This window comes from Taudactylus pleione, unplaced genomic scaffold (assembly GCF_031769625.1).
Source record: "Taudactylus pleione unplaced genomic scaffold, aTauple2 ptg001942l, whole genome shotgun sequence".
Classification (NCBI taxonomy): domain Eukaryota; kingdom Metazoa; phylum Chordata; class Amphibia; order Anura; family Myobatrachidae; genus Taudactylus; species Taudactylus pleione.
In genome coordinates, this window is record NW_028286338.1 from 15,514 (window position 1) to 33,295 (window position 17,782).

The 17,782-nt window shown below is 45.5% G+C and overlaps 1 protein-coding gene across 1 annotated transcript in view; it reads left to right on the top strand.

Moving 5' to 3' along the window:
• The window catches only part of LOC148436147 (uncharacterized), a 200,764-nt gene that overhangs the window by 4,680 nt on the left and 178,302 nt on the right, over positions 1–17,782 (top strand). Inside the window, exons 3-4 of the mRNA XM_088465268.1 lie at positions 6,112–6,203; positions 7,824–7,944. Coding sequence (XP_088321394.1) covers positions 6,112–6,203; positions 7,824–7,944 — 213 coding nt within the window. The remainder of the gene's footprint in view (positions 1–6,111; positions 6,204–7,823; positions 7,945–17,782) is intronic.

Sequence of the window (17,782 nt, forward strand, 5' to 3'; positions counted from 1 at the left end):
ATGGTTTATTTATATATTTATTGATTCTTCTGTGGCCACCGTACGTCTTTTATATATATATTTTTATACATATCATTATTCATTATTTTTTATATACATGTTGTTATTCATTATTAGTTTGTATATATATTCAATTCTTTGGTGATATTCTAGCGCTCCCAGTTCGATTCTGTTTCCATAGGTTGTTTCGGGGTCAACCACCCCTTTCTGGTGAGCAGCTTTAGATTCACACATTATCTTGGTTTAAGCGCCCACTCATTCTTCCTCTATTGAAAATCGTTCAGTTGGCCAGTCTGACTGAACTACAAACTACAATCGACAAACGTGAATGCGCTTGAACGATAATCGTTCATCGTTTATTGTTTTACACTGAACGATTTTTTTTAAAGATAACGACGTCGTTATAGTTAAATTGTTCAAAAAATCATTGCGTGTGTGTACGCAAATTTATAGTTACAACTTATCACACACTCACCTAATGTATGAGATCCACCTTAATTCGTTTTGTGACTGACTCACTAATCCCTCTAATAACATTGCTTATCTTAATCCCAACACCGGAACACAGACCGAACAAGTTAAGTCCGGGTCATCTTTAGCGTTAGTCGCAGGGGGAGGGTTAGGTTTAGGGTCCATAGCAGGGCTAGGTTTGGGGGGGGGAGTTTAACATTAGGCACCCCTAGGTTCGGGTTAGGCACTAGGCGGGGAGTAGGGTTAGGCATGACCAGGGGAGGGTCAGGGGGGGAGGGATAGAGTACTTACCTGCCCTCTCGGGATCTTCTCCCTTCAAGCTTCCGGTGTCGGGATATGATATTCTGCAGCCGGGACTTCATGCCCATTCCCCTCATACACCTAGGGGGATATTTAATAAGATTTATTTTTAGTCAATTTGGTGTTTTTCTGCGTTACACCTGTGATTTAGCAAATCAGAGATTTGGTGACTATCTTGCCTTTAAAAGCCATTAGTTGGCAGACGAGCTTTAAACCAGTTACCATTTTTTCAGTTTAAACTTTGTGATAGCAGCTACCAGGTTTCCATAAGTATGACAGATAATGTAGGGCCTGCAGAGAATTGGGGTCCCGTGATGAGGGCTGCAGGCTTAAATGCATTGATCAATCTATGGAACCAAAACCCCATTATTTATGTATTATGGTGAGTGATTTAACAATGTAGAGTGCTGAGTTTTCTGTATATATATATATATATATATATATATATATATACACATTTAATCACCAGATAATGGGGTTTACAGTATGTATCAAGCAGAGAAAAGCGTGGAGAAGTGGACCAGTGGAGAAGTTGACCCGGAGTGCGCTGTTCTAACAGCAGGGTTTCATGGGCTACGCCCGTGTTAAACCCTGCTATTTACCTGGGTTGGATTGCCGGGTCACTCGACCCGGCAATCCAACCCTCTCCCCTTTTACACCAGGGAGCTGCCCGGGTTAACCCTGCAATAACTCTGGTTTTAGATCCGATGTAAAAGGGGTATAATTCAAAAAGAATAGCATGTCACCAAACACCAAATACAGTCAGACAAAAGCAAAACAAAGGGTATTCTCAGATACAGGCACTAATAATTTTGGGGTACCCAAAAAAACAAATAAGTATACATATTATTCAGGCAATGGAATACAGCAACTATCCGTTACAGGTATTATACCAGTCCTTCCTTTAGGTACTCCTGATGGTTCCTTATTTACAAATCCTCGTGGTACCAGTCGAGAAGAGATATGCAAGAAGAAAAGGGTCCGGCACCGCTCCCCCTCCCTCTTAAGTCACAGCAGCCCAGCACACGGTGCTGTGTGCTGGGCTGCACTGGGAGACTGCCTATGGGGGGAGCAATCACGCTGATCACTGATTAGGATTTTATTGATATACAGTCCTTGTGCAATGCCATAATGACCTTCTTTTCTCTTTTTTTGAAGTTGTTCATATAAAAGTCTGGCAGTAGCACATCCCATACTGCTATATTTATATTTATTTTGATAGAACATTTGGGATCAGAGGACTATTATTTAATATCTAGATATTCATTACATTTAGGTTATTCTTCCAGTGCAGAGAATGCAAATCTGTATGTGGATTTCAACTAATGTAATCAGCAAATAATGCAGTTTTGGGAGTTTACCTTATTCCATTGAACTAGAGTTGGCAAAATTACCCTGTTGAACAGTGTTATAGAGCATTATCTTATGGTTTGTTTGTAAGGAGAACAGGTGCAATTTAATTTTGTATGAAATGGCAGATGTGGATTGTGATGTGTAATCTCTCCCTACTGACTCTCATATATAAGTAGAATTCACTATGGGTGAGATGTATCAAGCCTTGGAGATAAATAAAGTACAGCCAATCAGCTTCTAACTGTCATTTCATAGCCTGTGCTAGATAATACCCCTTTTCCACCAAAATTCTGGGTCTGACTCAGAGTTGGAACAGGGTTCCTATCCGGATCAGACCCGGAATTTAGCCGGCGCCGACTCGGGATATTCCCGAGTCTGTGCTGCTCACACCGGAGTCGGGTCTGCATAGACCCGGCTTTTCCGGCGTGAAAGTGGACGCTTGCAGATGATGTCATCTCCAAGCGCCACTGAAGCCGGACCAATCGGTCAGCATGCGGCTCACTCCAAGTCATCAAGAACCGGAGTGCGCCATACACACAGCAGGGTTTCACGGGCTACGCCCGTGTTAAACCCTGCTATTTACCTGGGTTGGATTGCCGGGTCACTCGACCCGGAGATCCAACCCTCACCCCTATCACACCAAGGAGCTGCCCAGGTTAACCCTGCAATAACCCTGGTTTTAGCTCCGGTGTAAAAGGGGTATAAATGACACTTATAAGCTGACTGTTTGCTTTGGGCAACTTTTCCACTATATTTCTCTCCAAGGTTTGATATGTCTCCCCCTATGTGTGTTTCCTTGGATGCATTTCTTTAATTAACACATACTATTTTAACCATAATAAAATCAGTTAGCAGCACTGAAGCATTGTGATAAAATCACAGGAAAAGTTGTAAATGGGAGCTATGTGTGACAGATTCATGGCTTCCATCTGGTAGACAGAAGCTAATTAGCAACACTGATTGTCAGAGCACCTGTGAGAGGCTGATATAAGGTATGCCAGTTCTGATGCCCCTTTCAGATATACTGAGATTCTTGGGATTTTGGCTGCCTTAGCCCAAATTCCCGGGTCTTGTGTATGTATGAAAGGTACCAACTTGGCAACATGTTCTCGGGTAGCCGACCCTACAATTGACCAGGGTATTTCCCAGGACTTAAGTCCCAGGAAGACTACCCTGCTCTAGTGTGAATGGTGCAACCCAGGATTTTACTCCCAGGCTGCAACTAGCAGCTTCTGACAGGTCCACCAAGGTGGCGGCACCAGCGACCCATATAATCACCCCCTCCCCATCCCTGTAATTACTAGCAGTAGCAGCACTGCTCTTTCACACATGCTGCATATGGGAGAGGGGCTGGGGAGAGAGAGAGGGAGTAGGGGCAGATATTTTCAGTGACCTGTCCCTCTGCCATTTTCCCCATCTGTCCCTCTGTCACTTTCCCCACCTGTCACCCTGCACCTTACCGACCACTTTAATAAAAACTGTGTACAACAATGAAACAATGAAAAACCCTGCTAATGTCTCGGGTAGAAGCTGTAGTGTGAAAAGGGGGGTCTCGACCAAATACCCGGGATTTTGCACAGAAGAAATTCCTTGGTCTGAGCAGGTAATTTTCCAGGTCCTATGTCTCTCAATACCTGGGAGATAAGGAGGCAGGCCTGTTCAGAGAGTCAATGATTACTGGCTGTCAGTATTGTGCTGATACAGTACTGTTGTTCTTTAAAAGCGACTTTAGGTTCCCCCATGCTGAGAAAGAGAATAATTTGTTTAGTTAGAGCTGGGCAGGCTAGACTTTTCTCTTATGTTTTATTTAACTTTATGCTGAAAAATAAAACTAGCCACAGACACACAGACAAGTGTGTTACTAATTGGCTGCTGTGTGAAAGTGCACCTGTCTACCCAAGGGGATGGCATTCTTTCACTGATCTTGCCACACATGGTAAAGAAAGCTAGCAATTGGTATTATATTGCAGCCATAAAAATCCATGTGAAAATTTAAAGGGACAGAAACAGTTTTTTTTCTTTTTCTCCTGGTAAAGGCTTTTATACTGTGAAATCTATGGTGGTGTCATTGTCAGAAGCTTAGGAAATCCAGATTCAGCTTCACCCCTACACCCAGAGCTAACATGGAGGACATGCTACAGGCTGCATTGGCTCAGCAGGAAGTTATCAGGGCTCAGCAGAAAGCCACTAGGGTGCAGCAATTGGCCATTGAGATGACCCGGAAGCAACAGCAGTTGGATATTGAGAACATCTGGGAGCAACAGCATCAAGATCTTAAGTTCTTAAAAGAGGTGATACAGCATCTGACAGCACTGTTTGGAAATGCACCTATGGATGTCCCCACTACCTGCAGCTCCATATGGACCAGTCATTTTCTGCAAAAGATGACAAAAAGTAATGACATTCAAGCCTAGAACTGCTGAGAAAGAAAGTTGGCCTAAAAGTCAGCAGGCAGACCTTTTGGCACCCTACCTGTCAGGGGAGCCACAAAAACCATAATTTGATTGAACCTTGCTTATGCCAAAGACTATGACAAACTAAAATCTTACATTCTTACTCATTTGGGTGTCACAATGTTTGTTCCAGCACAATGAGTTCATTGCTGGGGATACCAAGTGGATAAACCTCCCTACTCGCACATGACAGGGCCACAGATCGTGGAAGGCAGTTTCTGTGGAAGTGGATGAGCCACGGGGACCCTAAAACAGCAGACCAACTGGTAGAAATGGTGGAGAGGTGTACAGCAGTCGACTGATAAGACTGTTCTAGGGGAAAAGGGGCTGGGTGGTGGAGTGAACATAACCATCCAGAGACTTCAGGCTTGGAACCTAGAGTTTGGCCAACTGTTCCAAGAAGGTTCCCACCTAGTATAAGATTTGATAAAAATGTGATCAGATGTTTGTGACGTGCTGGCTTGGGCCATGTGGCTGCTAACTGTCCACTTACCTCTGAACCTATGCAACGTGATACTGCTTATGTCAGTCGTACATTATCTTTCTTTGCTCAGCTAGCCTGCACTGCAAACAGGCTGACCCAGATATACAAGTGTGTATAATCACTGTAGACGGCAAATGGGTAAAGGCTCTGTTCTGGTAGCCTCGTACTCTTGTAAAAGCCAAGTTGATTACTCTTGTAAAAGCCATGGGTATACTCTGTATTTTGATACTGCAGAAATTCACTTAGTACAGTGTAAACATTGGAACCTTCAACGCACATCAGGCAGTCATGCAGCATGAAAGTCATGTCTGACCGGGCACAAACACAGCTCTCCTGACACGCAGAGAGCTCCCATGCTATAAAGGAGATCGCAAACTAATTTATGCACGCCCAAGAAATGGCGATTAAACAGTCAGATACACCTGTATGTTTCTTTAATCCCGCCCTCTTTACAACCCCCAAACGCTGAGTACATGTAACTCACTTTCCGAATGATTTCTCTATAAGAGTGTTATCGCACTGCAATCGCTGCACATGTGTAGTGCGGTTCCCACACATGCACGAAAGCAAACAATTGCTCCATCTGCGAAAATATCGGCTTTGCGAAAATCTCTGAATTATGCCCTTAGTTTGACACTAAAAAAGTCTCAGTCACACTTATTACTGGTATGAGAAAGCAGGAGTGTTAGAGAGAGATGAGAAAAGGAGAGAAAAAAGTAAGAATAGAATAAAGAGAGATGCGGAGAGAGAATCACCCAGACAAAAATGAAGAAGCAAACAGCTTGATCCCAGCTGGTAAAATAGCCAGTCCTGTCACTAGTAAAGGGATGATTGTGTTGTTTTAGTTGGGATTATATTTAGAGTGGACCTTGGCATCTGCAATGATACTGTATCACTGCTATTCATGCAGATTAAAGGTGAGGGGCCAAAACCTTTCCTAGGGCCCCAATGCAATATCAATCTGGCTATGTGTAGAATTTACACCATCATACACATACATAGCATACCTGATATATGTATACTAAATATATTTACATATTGTAATTGCAGAGCTCAGTGAGTCAAACATCGAGAAGTGCAAAGACCAGCATACAGGTGACAACGGTGGCACCAAACCCCAACATTACAGATATCCAGCTCAGGTAATACATTATCATCATTCCTCTTGGAAACTTCCATACTCTTGTCGCCTAGGATAAAAAAAATATTACTCTCAGCCTCAAACAAGCCTTTTTGGCTATTGTTTATGCTTGTGGTTCTGCATAATACACAGTATAGCTAAATTAGTTGTTACATTCTACTCTAGTACTCTAGGTTTTGCCCAAAGAAAACTTAAAACTGATATCAACATAAGCACCAGTTCTAGTATTACAACCATACATGAAGTAGATCGTTTGCAATAAATATTGCAATAAAATGTTTGTTTCATCTGTATATAAAGTACCTAAATATTCCTAAAAACTTATAAAAATAAAAAATGTTTAAAAACACCCCAAAAAAGTACTTTCAATTTGGGGGCAAAAAAAAAAATGAAGTTGGGGGACAAACTTAAAAACCAGCTAAATAAACCCCAGGGGGGTCCCCAAGTATGCCCCAGGTGTTTTTAAGATTGCAGGTGCATGTGGCAGGTGGATTTTTTTACGATTTTTAAAAGTTCACATTAGCAACTTCAAAATATGCTAGCACCCATTTTCATGTATCCCAAATTTGCTGGGACTAGTTATTTTGATGAAGAAATATTGCTTAATACCATTCTTCACCACTTATGCAAAGACACTAATAGCAAGCAATTGAGAGAATTAAAGTACTCTGAATAGCTTTATTAGGGGTACTAGAACACCCCTATAGTGATCCCCTGTGTTAGTGCAGTTATTCGGGGGGTACAGACTGTTTTCCCCATTTTTGACAGGACTTTTCACTAGTTCCAAATTTGCCAGGTGCCGTTTTCGCCGCTTTCTAATTGAATACAGGGATAAGCGGAGACGCGCGTGATACTTATTCGCATGGAAAACCAGCGAAGACGGCGAAAAGTCCAGCATGTGAAAAGTCCGGGACTTTTCGTGGCTAATTGAATACGGGCCATAGTATCCAATGTATGTTTTGGTTTAGGTTTGGCAAAACCACCCTCAAGCGTTTTGGTTCGGTTTGGTACAGTTTTGAATTCCTTTAAATCGATAAAAAGCAATAAATAAAAACAGCTAAAATCATGTAATTTGGACCTTCAGTATTTACATGCAATCCAAAACCTGAGTTCCGAACTGACAGCAGACCCAAGCCCGAACTCGATTAGACTCGGAACCCCTAAGTTCTGGTGAGCTTGTATCAAACCACATATCTCTAATAACAACTAATAACTTTAGGTGAGTACCAGCACCGTTTTGTGAGTATTGGTACAATTTTTCATAGAAAAAAAAGCACTGCGTATGGGATAACAGACAAATGTGATCAGTGGCTTGAAGCAAACCCCAATTCCCTTCTACATCAAAGGATATCAATAAAATCCTTAATGAAACAAACAATACAAAAGCAGCATATCACATATAAAGTAAAAATAACACATTCTTGTAGCAGTTCATAAACTCATATCTGGTGCAGACAAGGTGCATCTTATTATAAGTATATATACTGTATATATATATATATATATATATATATATGTATATATATATATATATATATATATATATATATATTAATTTATATATTAATTAAATATAGCACTTTCTTACTGAAGTTCAGAAAATATTTTTGTTCATTTTTAGAGCCACCGTTATACAAGTGGAGAAGATTTTCTGGACTAATGTAGTTAGTCCAAAGATTGCATATGTGGCCAGTTCCAGCAGTGATACATCCAGTCAACCAAACAGTGGTATACAACTCTCTGTAAGTTTTACTGGTAATTCCTGTTGATTGCTTTTGTATTGTCCTACCAGAGTTGGAACTAGACGTATGAGGTCCCCATACCAAGCAGAACAAAACATATGAACCTGGGGCTTTGACAGAGGACCAGGAGACCTCCAGCTGTTAGCATTGTAGCAGCTGTACCTGCTCTACTATGGTAAATTCGACATTGGGGCTGATGTGTCTTTAAACTAATGCTGTGTAGAAAAGAGAGGGGGGTTTAACCCCCTATTGTTCCTCAGCACACTGAATTATACTAGCAACAATATATGAACACTATATGGTAATAGAATTTAAGAGATATTAGTTGCATGCATTTGCAAATACATGGGATGCTGCTAGGCCTCGTCAAGGCTTCTCTGTCACTAGCAGTCCCTACACTAAACGGTTCACGTCCGGGGCGCAGAGCACCACAAAATAAAGTCCGGCCCAGGACCCCCCCAGGGCATCACACGAAAAATGGAAAAAGAGTGACAGTGCAGTGTAGAGTATAGAAGTGTGCAAGTAATTACTAAGTGTTAAGGGGTTAAAATATATGTGAAAAATTACATGAATAATAAACAAACATAAAAAGGTTGTAAACTGGAAAAGGTGGGTCGCGCTTCCAATAGTGGTGGTGGAGTGGGACTTAAGTGTTGGGGGAAGAGGAAGGGTCAGGTAGGTGCTGCAACGTATGCAAGAGTACCAATTCTTGCTAGGTAGATGTGCTGAAAGGAGGATAGGTATACGTGCGCTCCTGTGCAGGGGAAAGGAGTGTGGTAGTGAGTGTAGGATGTGCGATGGAGGGGTCTGGGGGTAGGGGGGGGGAAGGTAGTGGAGGGGATGCGCTAATGTGTAGGTGGGTGAGTGGAATGAAGACTGACGAGTGAATTCGGATCCAACCTATTTTTATTGGGTAGACACAATGCTCCCAAAGGTGGCTCCTTGGGTGGGTATCCAGTGATTTGTACTAACGACTCTAGATAAACAACCTCTCAAAAAAGGTATACACCCCCCATACACAAATCCATACACAGGGTTTCTGCCCACAACAGATATTTTATCCATCACTGTCCCGGCAGTTAGCATTCTCCCCAACACACACAGAGCCCACACCCAGTCATACTCCCTTTCACTTATCATTGCATACACATTAACTATCTAGGTCAGATTACCTATGAATCATCTGGTATCAATGGCTCATTACAGGTTAGTTTTGTGACACACTACGCGACATAATTTATAATCACCTGACAACATTGTTATGAACCGCAGGAACACCCACGCCACCCATTAATGGACCCCCACACACACAGGATCCGCATTAGCCACACACCCCGTTCATCCTAATGGACGTGTCACTATGGCAACGCGTCACCAATATGTGATTCAGATATGCCCCTACTGTTGGCATACTTGTCAAGCAATTAACACCTACCCCTTGATTTTCACCTCAACCTATTAGGGCACCACATACTCTCACTGTGTACACCCATAGTCCCCACTCGCATCTGTCAGTTTAGGTAACACATGCTTTTATACCTATACCTATACTAAGAGAACGGCACACACATACGGAACTTGTAACCATAGCTACGTGTAAACCAGGAGTCACGTGGGCTATCACACACGTAAGCACCAGGCGCGACTCATTGCGCCACGCCCCCAGACCGACACATCCCATTGCCACGCATCATTGCTGACACGCACAGTCTCTGTTGCACACACCCCCAACAGACACTACACTCTCGACCCCACGTGACCGCAGATGCCAGCAGCGTCCCACGTACTCATCCAGCACCACCATCACGCCTACTGCGGCCATTCATTGGCCCACACTATACACATGATCGGATCAGCAGCCAATGTCGTGTCATGTCCACCGCGACACGTCATTGGTACATTCGAAACACGTGATCGGACCAATACCCGGAAGTCCCCTATAAATATTAAGATCCTCCAACACTCAGTAACTCCTTGAAAAAGGCAATAAGCCGAAACGCATTGGAGACCCTACCACAAGCTACACTCATACTCCCACCAGCTGCACTGCTGCACCTGTCCCCTCCTGGGACACGACGCCGATCCCACGGGTTCGTGGGATCACCTGAAGCACGCGGATCTCCGCATCACCCCATCACCATCCAGTGACTATCACCAATAACCCTTTGTGGCTGCCCGTCCACCTGAACATCCCGCGGGATCGCTGGATGCCAGGAACACCACCGAGCTCGGCATCAGGACAATAACCACCACTGCTACCCACCATGGACCCTTCCCCACCTACCGGTAGGTAAGTCCACCTTGCAGCAGAGTGTGCCGCCGCCATTTCATTAGACATCCCGGCTAACATCCTTCCCTACACCCTGGTTGCCACAAGTCTGTCGACCAAAGGTCCAGCAGGGGGACGTGCAGGAGTGAGGACCGCACGCCAAAGGAGCCCCCTAAAAGGGTCTACCCACCCCCCCAACCGTGGGGCCACCAAGACTATTAGTACAAATCACTGGATACCCACCCACGGAACCACCTTTGGGAGCATTGTGTCTACCCAATAAAAATAGGTTGGATCCGAATTCACTCGTCAGTCTTCATTCCGCTCACCCACCTACACATTAGCGCATCCCCTTCACTACCTTTCCCCACCCTACCCCCAGACCCCTCCATCGCAAATCCTACACTCACTACCACACTCCTTTCCCCTGCACAGGAGCGCACGTATACCTATCCTCCTTTCAAACATAAAAAGGTGATGTGAAAAGTAACTATGTGTATTAAGTGGTGATGCCCTCAGGAGGCCCAGCCAGAGCAGACTCAGGGGCCCTACGCCCAAACGCTCACCCCAAATTTTTTTTTTTTTTTTTAATGTTTATTTATTTTTTAAACTAATGCTGCAACTGACTCTGATCATACTGAGACGCCCACTTGTAGCGGCGCTAATCTGTCTTGGGGCATCTTAAGATGCACTATCAGTCGCATCATCGAAGCTTGCACCAGCCCTATGGCAGGTACAAATTTCCCATATGAATGCCACTGAAATCCACATGCAAATTCGTCTTGCGTATCCTTATGTAACCACCAGGAAGCATGTGCAGTGTGACACGCACGCATGTGCAGTACTACCAACATAGGCCAACTGTATGCATATTAGAGATGTGCGCCGACCCTCATGTTTTTGTTTTGGATCTGGATCCCCCCTGGTTTTGGATCTGGATTGGTTTTGCCAAACCTCACCTCCATGTTTTGTTTTCGTATTTTGGCTTTGGATCTGGATTTTTTCTTTAAAAAAATAATAAAAACAGCTAAAACCACATAAATGGGCCTGTTTTTGTTCCTATAGTATAATTAACCTCAATAGCATTTATTTCCAGTAATTTCCATTCAATTTTGACCACCTACAATATTATTTGCTTCATCTAGCTAAGGCCAAAAAGTTGCATCCAGCTAGCTGGCTGACTAAGCTAAGTGACACAGTGAGTGGCACTAACATGTGGCAGTTCAGCTTCTAATTTCCAACACGGATACAGTGAATTATACAGTGTGGGTTGGATACACCAATAGTGCACTTACTGTGACAGCAGTGTTGGCAGGATGGTGTCCTCAGTAAATGGAATGGCAGTGCTCAGTGCTGGCAGTGTCCTCAGTGAAGGGTACCGGTGATGTCGGCAGTGCGGGGGTGCCAGCGGTGTCTTTAGTGTAGGTTTGCTCGCTGTGTCGCCAGTGCGGGGGTTGCTGGTGGTGTCCTCAGTATATGGAATGGCAGTGCTGCGTTGCTGGCAGTATTCTCAGTGAAGGGTACCGGGGGTGCCAGCGGTGTCCTCAGTGCAGGTTTGCTGACTGTGTTGGCAGTGCAGGGGTGTTCTCAATGCAGGGTGCCGGCGGTGTCAGCAGAGCGGGGGTGCCAGCGGTGTCCTCAGTGCAGATTTGCTGACTGTGTCGGGAGTGCAGGGGTGCTCTCAATGCAGGGTGCCGGCGGTGTCAGCAGAGCGAGGGTGCCAGCGGTGTCCTCAGTGCATGTGTGCTGACAGTGTCGGCAGTGCAGGAGTGCTGGTGGTGTCCTCAGTGTGGGAGTGTCGGCAGAGTGGGGTCGCTGACGGTGTCCTCAGTACGTGGGGTAGCAGTGCAGGCGGTGTCGGCAGCAGTGGTGTCGGCAGTGGTGGTGCCGGCAATGTCGGCAGCGGGGGATGCCGGCAGTGTCATGCGGTGGGGGATGGTGGGCGCCATCTTTTTTTTCTGTATTTTCAATGGGCTTAACGCTGCTTGGCTGAGAGCCATGACAGACGGCTCTCTTAGCCAATCAGCGTTAAGCCCGCTCAATACAAAACCTCATGACCAGACAGCGGGGTCAGGGGCGCCGAGAGGGGAGGAGCGCGTACAATTTACCCAGGCCCGGGCTTCCAGAGGGGCCTGGCAGGGGCCCGGGTCTGGCGCCGCCCCCCTCCCTTCCTCCATCCCTCTGCAGCAGCCCAGCACACGGCATGTGCTGGGATGCAGTGGGAGATTGCTCGCGGCTGCTAAGCAGCAGCCACAGCAATCTCCTATGCTTGAGGGGGGGAGCGATCACACTGATCACGCCGCCCCCCTGGCTTTGCGAAGGGCTGAGGGTCTCACAGCGCCTCCTCCCCGGCGCGTAGCGGCGCTGCAAAAGTATGTTTGTTTGTTTCTTTTCCAAGGGGGCATGGCCACACCTCCCACGATTAGGCCATGCCCCCTCCTTTACCGGGGGCCGGCGGCGCTCTCTACGCCCCTGAGCGGGGTCGCAAGGATTTGTCTCGGATGATGGATCCGGGGCAGGCCCTGAAATTCGGGTGGGTTCGGATCTCTGAGATCCGAACCCGCTCATCTCTAGTACATATCAGTATTGCGTGCAGTTAGCGTGCACGTCTGAATCAGGTCCTTTGTGTCCTATTACCACCCCTACCACATGTACAGTCTTATGGAAATTCTCTGATTTATGTGATCATGTGTACATAGAGCTCCCATGTGTTTTGACAGAAACGTCCTTTTTTCCCCATCATCTTAAAATGCCTCATTAGAATTATATAAGTTTTAATAGTTGTAACTTCTAATGCATATGGATCATCTTCCCTGATGGTAATAATACACATTTGCATTGTTGACAGTTGCTAGATATTGGTGATAGAGGTATTATGAAATACAATAAATTACTGTTGTGAGAATTCCTTGCATGTGCCCACACCCCTCTAATACAGGTTGAGTCTCTCATATCCAAAATGCTTGGGGCCAGGGTTATTTTGGATATGGGCATATTCTGTATTTTGGAATATTTGCATACCATAATGAAATACAGTATGTTGGGAATGGGAGCCAAATCTAAGCACAGAATGCATTTATGTGTTATATATACACCTTATAAACACAGCCTGAAGGTAATTTTATATAATATTTTAAAATAATTTTGTGACTCAAACAAAGTTTGTGTACATACATAAAGTGAATTTGTGTTTCATACACACCGTATACACACAGCCTGAAGATAATTGTATACAATATGTTTAATAATTTGTGCCTTAAGCAATGTTTGTGTCCATTGAACCATCAAAAAGCAAAGGTTTCACTATCTCAGTCATGCTAAAAAAATTCTGTATTTTGGAATATTTGGCTATGGGAGACTCAACCTGTATACTGTATGTACAGACAGTAGAGGAAGGCTGCCTCTTCCACAAGGTACCTGCTGTTTCTTCAGGTACAAAAAAACCTTTGCTATTGAAAAAAAAGAGGGGCCAAATGTAATAGGACGAGAGATTAGACAATGTGAGAGTTTAGCAGTAAACTCTCACACTTTTTAAACTCAGCCAATGTAATAAGAGTCCGAGAACAAAGCAACAGAGCATGTTTTTAGACTAAAAAAATTCTCACGATTTATACGCTCATCCAGATGTTTTCCCATTTTGAAGATAAAACTCGACCAATGTGAGAGATTACTGCTAATCGCTCACATTCGCTAAACTCTCACCCTATTACATTTTGCCCGAGATCTCCAAATGTTGAAGTAACAAAGGACAAAGGAATGTAAGCTTCAAAAATTGTGCACGTTCCATACAGAGAGAACAAAGTGGGCTAATTTGGTATAATTAAGGATGTTCATCTGTCACTGTATTTTGGATCTCCACAATAAAATGAGGTTTATAGAAAAGAAGCACAATGCGGTTGATTCTGAATGGGATGCAGATGCAGCCGAAGCATCTGTGCCTTCGTATGTGCAAGGACTAAGATGCCCACTGTCAGCATCCATATATGCGCCATCAGTAGCAACATAGAAACTTGCACCAGCCCTATGGCAGATGCAGCTATATGGCAGGTGCAGCCCTGTGGCAGGTACAGCCCTATGACAGGTGCAGCCCTGCGGCAGGTCCAGCCCTATGGCAGATGCAACTATATGGCAGATGCAGCCCTGTGGCTGGTCCAGCCCTATGGCAGGTGCAGTCCTATGGCAGGGGGAACCCTATGGCAGGTGCAGCCCTATGACAGGTGCAGCCCTATGACAGGTGCAGCCCTATGGCAGGGGGAGGTCTATGGCAGATGCAGCCCTATGGCAGGTGGAGCCCTATGGCAGGTGCAGCACTATGACAGATGCAGGCCTATGACAGATGCAGGCCTATGGCAGATGGAGCCCTATGACAGATGCAGGCCTATGGCAGATGGAGCCCTATGACAGATGCAGGCCTATGGCAGATGGAGCCCTAGGGCAGGTGCAGCCCTATGGCGGGTGGAGCCCTACGGCAGGCTCAGCCCTATGGCAGGTGCAGCCCTATGGCAGGGGGAGGCCTATGGCAGATGGAGCCCTATGGCAGATGGAGCCCTATGGCAGATGGAGCCCTAGGGCAGGTGCACCCCTCGGGCAGGCAGGTGTAGTTTCTGCGACTGAGTATGGTTTCCTATGTGAGCGGTTCATGGTCTTTGTACACTTACATTTCTGCTCCTGTGCATCTAAATTTGATCTTTGACTCTGTAGGTACTAATAGGGATGCATGCTTGTTGCAACTCAGACACATGCACAGAAAAAAACATTGTTCCACTACATCAGACTCAGAATTAGGCACAATATGTGCTCATAATGTAGTATACCTAAGAAATAAGGTGGAAATGTACAGAAAAATAAAGCAAATTCAGTTGTGTATCTTTCAAAGTTGTAAGCCTCTGCAATTTTGTCAGCTTCTTTTTTATTTAGTCAACTTGTCACTCAAAATGTATGTAGACCACTATGGAGCCCATGTGTAACATACAGAAGTGGTTCTGAATCAGGCCCTGTGTCCACCTCTGAACCAGGCCCGAGTCTCTTGACCTATTAATCACAAATCCTAGGAAGGAGGTTTGATGCCAGATTTCAACCTATGTTGTTCTGGATAGAAATAAAATAGCCAGGGGAGTATTAAGGCCTGAGGGGCCCTATGTGCAGGGTGTACCCAAAGCCCCACAAATTACCTTGTGCTGGCAGGCGGTTACCTCCTCTTCCATGGCACCATCTTACCAGTGATATTTGGAAGATGGAACATGCACACAAGACAGCAAAGGCTACAGCACAGTGCCAGAGTCCTTGCTTTCACTGTGTTGCGTTTTCTTCCAGAAGATGTCACTGGGAAGATGGTGACATGGAGGAGGAGAGACCTGCTTGTCGGCCCAAGGTAAGTACCTACCCTCCAACTTGATCCGCCGTTTCATTAGGTACAAAATGCTCTGCTCCTGGACTTCCCTGCTAATTAATGAGTGCAGTCACCTATGTTGAGCTAGTTATTTCATGAGAAGGGTGTTTCAGCACAGGTGGCTTCAATCATAAATTAAGAAGGAAGTCCAAGAGCAGAGCATTTTGTACCTAATGGAATGGGTCATGTTGGAGGGTCTGCAAGTATACTGTGGGCAGGGGCTTCGGGCCAAGATCAAGAGGGGGCATGGTCTAATAATGTGAGGCATGGCCACGCCCTCTTGAGCGGAAAAAAATGGGGAGGGTGGCGCTTTGAGCCCCTCAGCCCGGCACAAAGCCAGGGGGGCGTGATCAGTGTGATTACTCCCCCCCACAGACATAGAATACTGCTGCAGCTGCTGCTCATCAGCCGCGAGCAGTCTCCCACTGCAGTCTAGCACATGCTGGGCTGCTGTGAGGGAGGGAGGGAGGTGGGGCGGGCACCGCTGGCCCCTCTAGGAAGCCCGTGCCTGGGTAAATAGTACCCGCTCCCCCCCATCTCGGCGCTCCTGATGTTTGCAGAGTTTTTAAAATAGCAATTTTTATAGTATACTGTAATGATGGCCATTGACAGCTGTGGACGCCCACCTACGCCGCCGTACCCCGAGATACTCTAAATGCTGAAAATATTCCATATCCGACATGCTCCTGGTTCCGAGCATTTAGGATATGGGAAATTCTGTACATATATATATATATATATATACATACACACACACACACACATATATATATATATATATACATATATATTAGGGGTGAGCGGGTTCGGATTTCATCATCCCGCCTTCCGGGTCTCGCGGGTTTTGGATCCTATATAAGGTACCCGCGTCGGTGCCATTTTCTCACTCGGCTGTGTACAGTGAAGAGGGAGGGTGGGAGTTAGGGCTGGCTGGGCTGTGAAGTGTAGTGTAGTGCAGTGTAGTGTTGTGCTGTGCTGTGCTGCGCTGTGCTGCTGTTGTCCATAGGGGCTGTGTCCACTCCTTTAAAGTCCATAGGGGCTGGCTGGACTGTGTTGTGCAGTCTGTTGTCCATAGGGGCTGTGTCCACTCCAAAGTCCTGTGCAGTGTCCCAGTCCTAAAGGGGTGCTGTAGTGTTGTCCAGGGGGTGCTCTGTCCATCAGGCGTGCTCCCCCCAAGTGCAAAAAAAAAATATATTTCTTCTGTGTTTGTGAATTGTGTGCACTGTGGCTGCATGTGCATCAACAAAGGAGCAGCGCCAAGTGTGCGCCTGTGTCCCATAAGTAAAAGGCCGGCTGGCTTGTCCGTTAAAGGGTGCTGTAACCCCCAAAGGGCACTCTAAACAAAAAAATATATATATTTTTTTGTGTTTGTGAATTGTGTGCGCAGTAGCCGCACGTGCATCAACAAAGTAGTGCCAAGCGTGCGCCTGTGTCCCATAAATAAAGGGCTGGCTGGATTGACCGCTAAAGGGTGCTGTAACCCCCAAAGGGCACTCCAAACAAAATTAAAAAAAAATTTCTGTGTTTGTAAATTGTGTGCACTGTGGCTGCACGTGCATCAACAAAGGAGCAGCGCCAAGCGTGCGCCTGTGTCCCATCGGTAAAGGGCCGGCTGGCTTGACCGCTAAAGGGTGCTGTAACTCCCAAAGGGCACTCCAAACAAAATAAAAATATATATTTTTTTGTGTTTGTGAATTGTGTGCGCAGTAGCCGTACGTGCATCAACAAAGTAGTGCCAAGCGTGCGCCTGTGTCATAGGTAAAGGACCGGCTGGATTGACCGTTAAAGGGTGCTGTAACCCCCAAAGGGCACTCCAAACAAAATAAAAAAATATTTTCTGTGTTTGTGAATTGTGTGGGCTGTAGCTGCACGTGCATCAACAAAGGAGCAGCGCCAAGCGTGCGTCTGTGTCCCATAAGTAAAGGGCCGGCTGGCTCATTTCTTAAAGGGTGGTGTAACCCACAAAGTGCACTAGTCTCCAACAAAAATGAAAAATTATTTTCTGTGTTTGTGTTTGTGTACGCCTTAGCCGCACGTATATATCAATATAACATAAATGGAGGACCAAACTTTCTCCGATAAAAATAAAATAGGGAAAGATCAAGAACCACTTCCTCCTAGTGCTGAAGCTGCTGCCACTAATCATGACATAGACGATAACATGCCATCAACGTCATCTG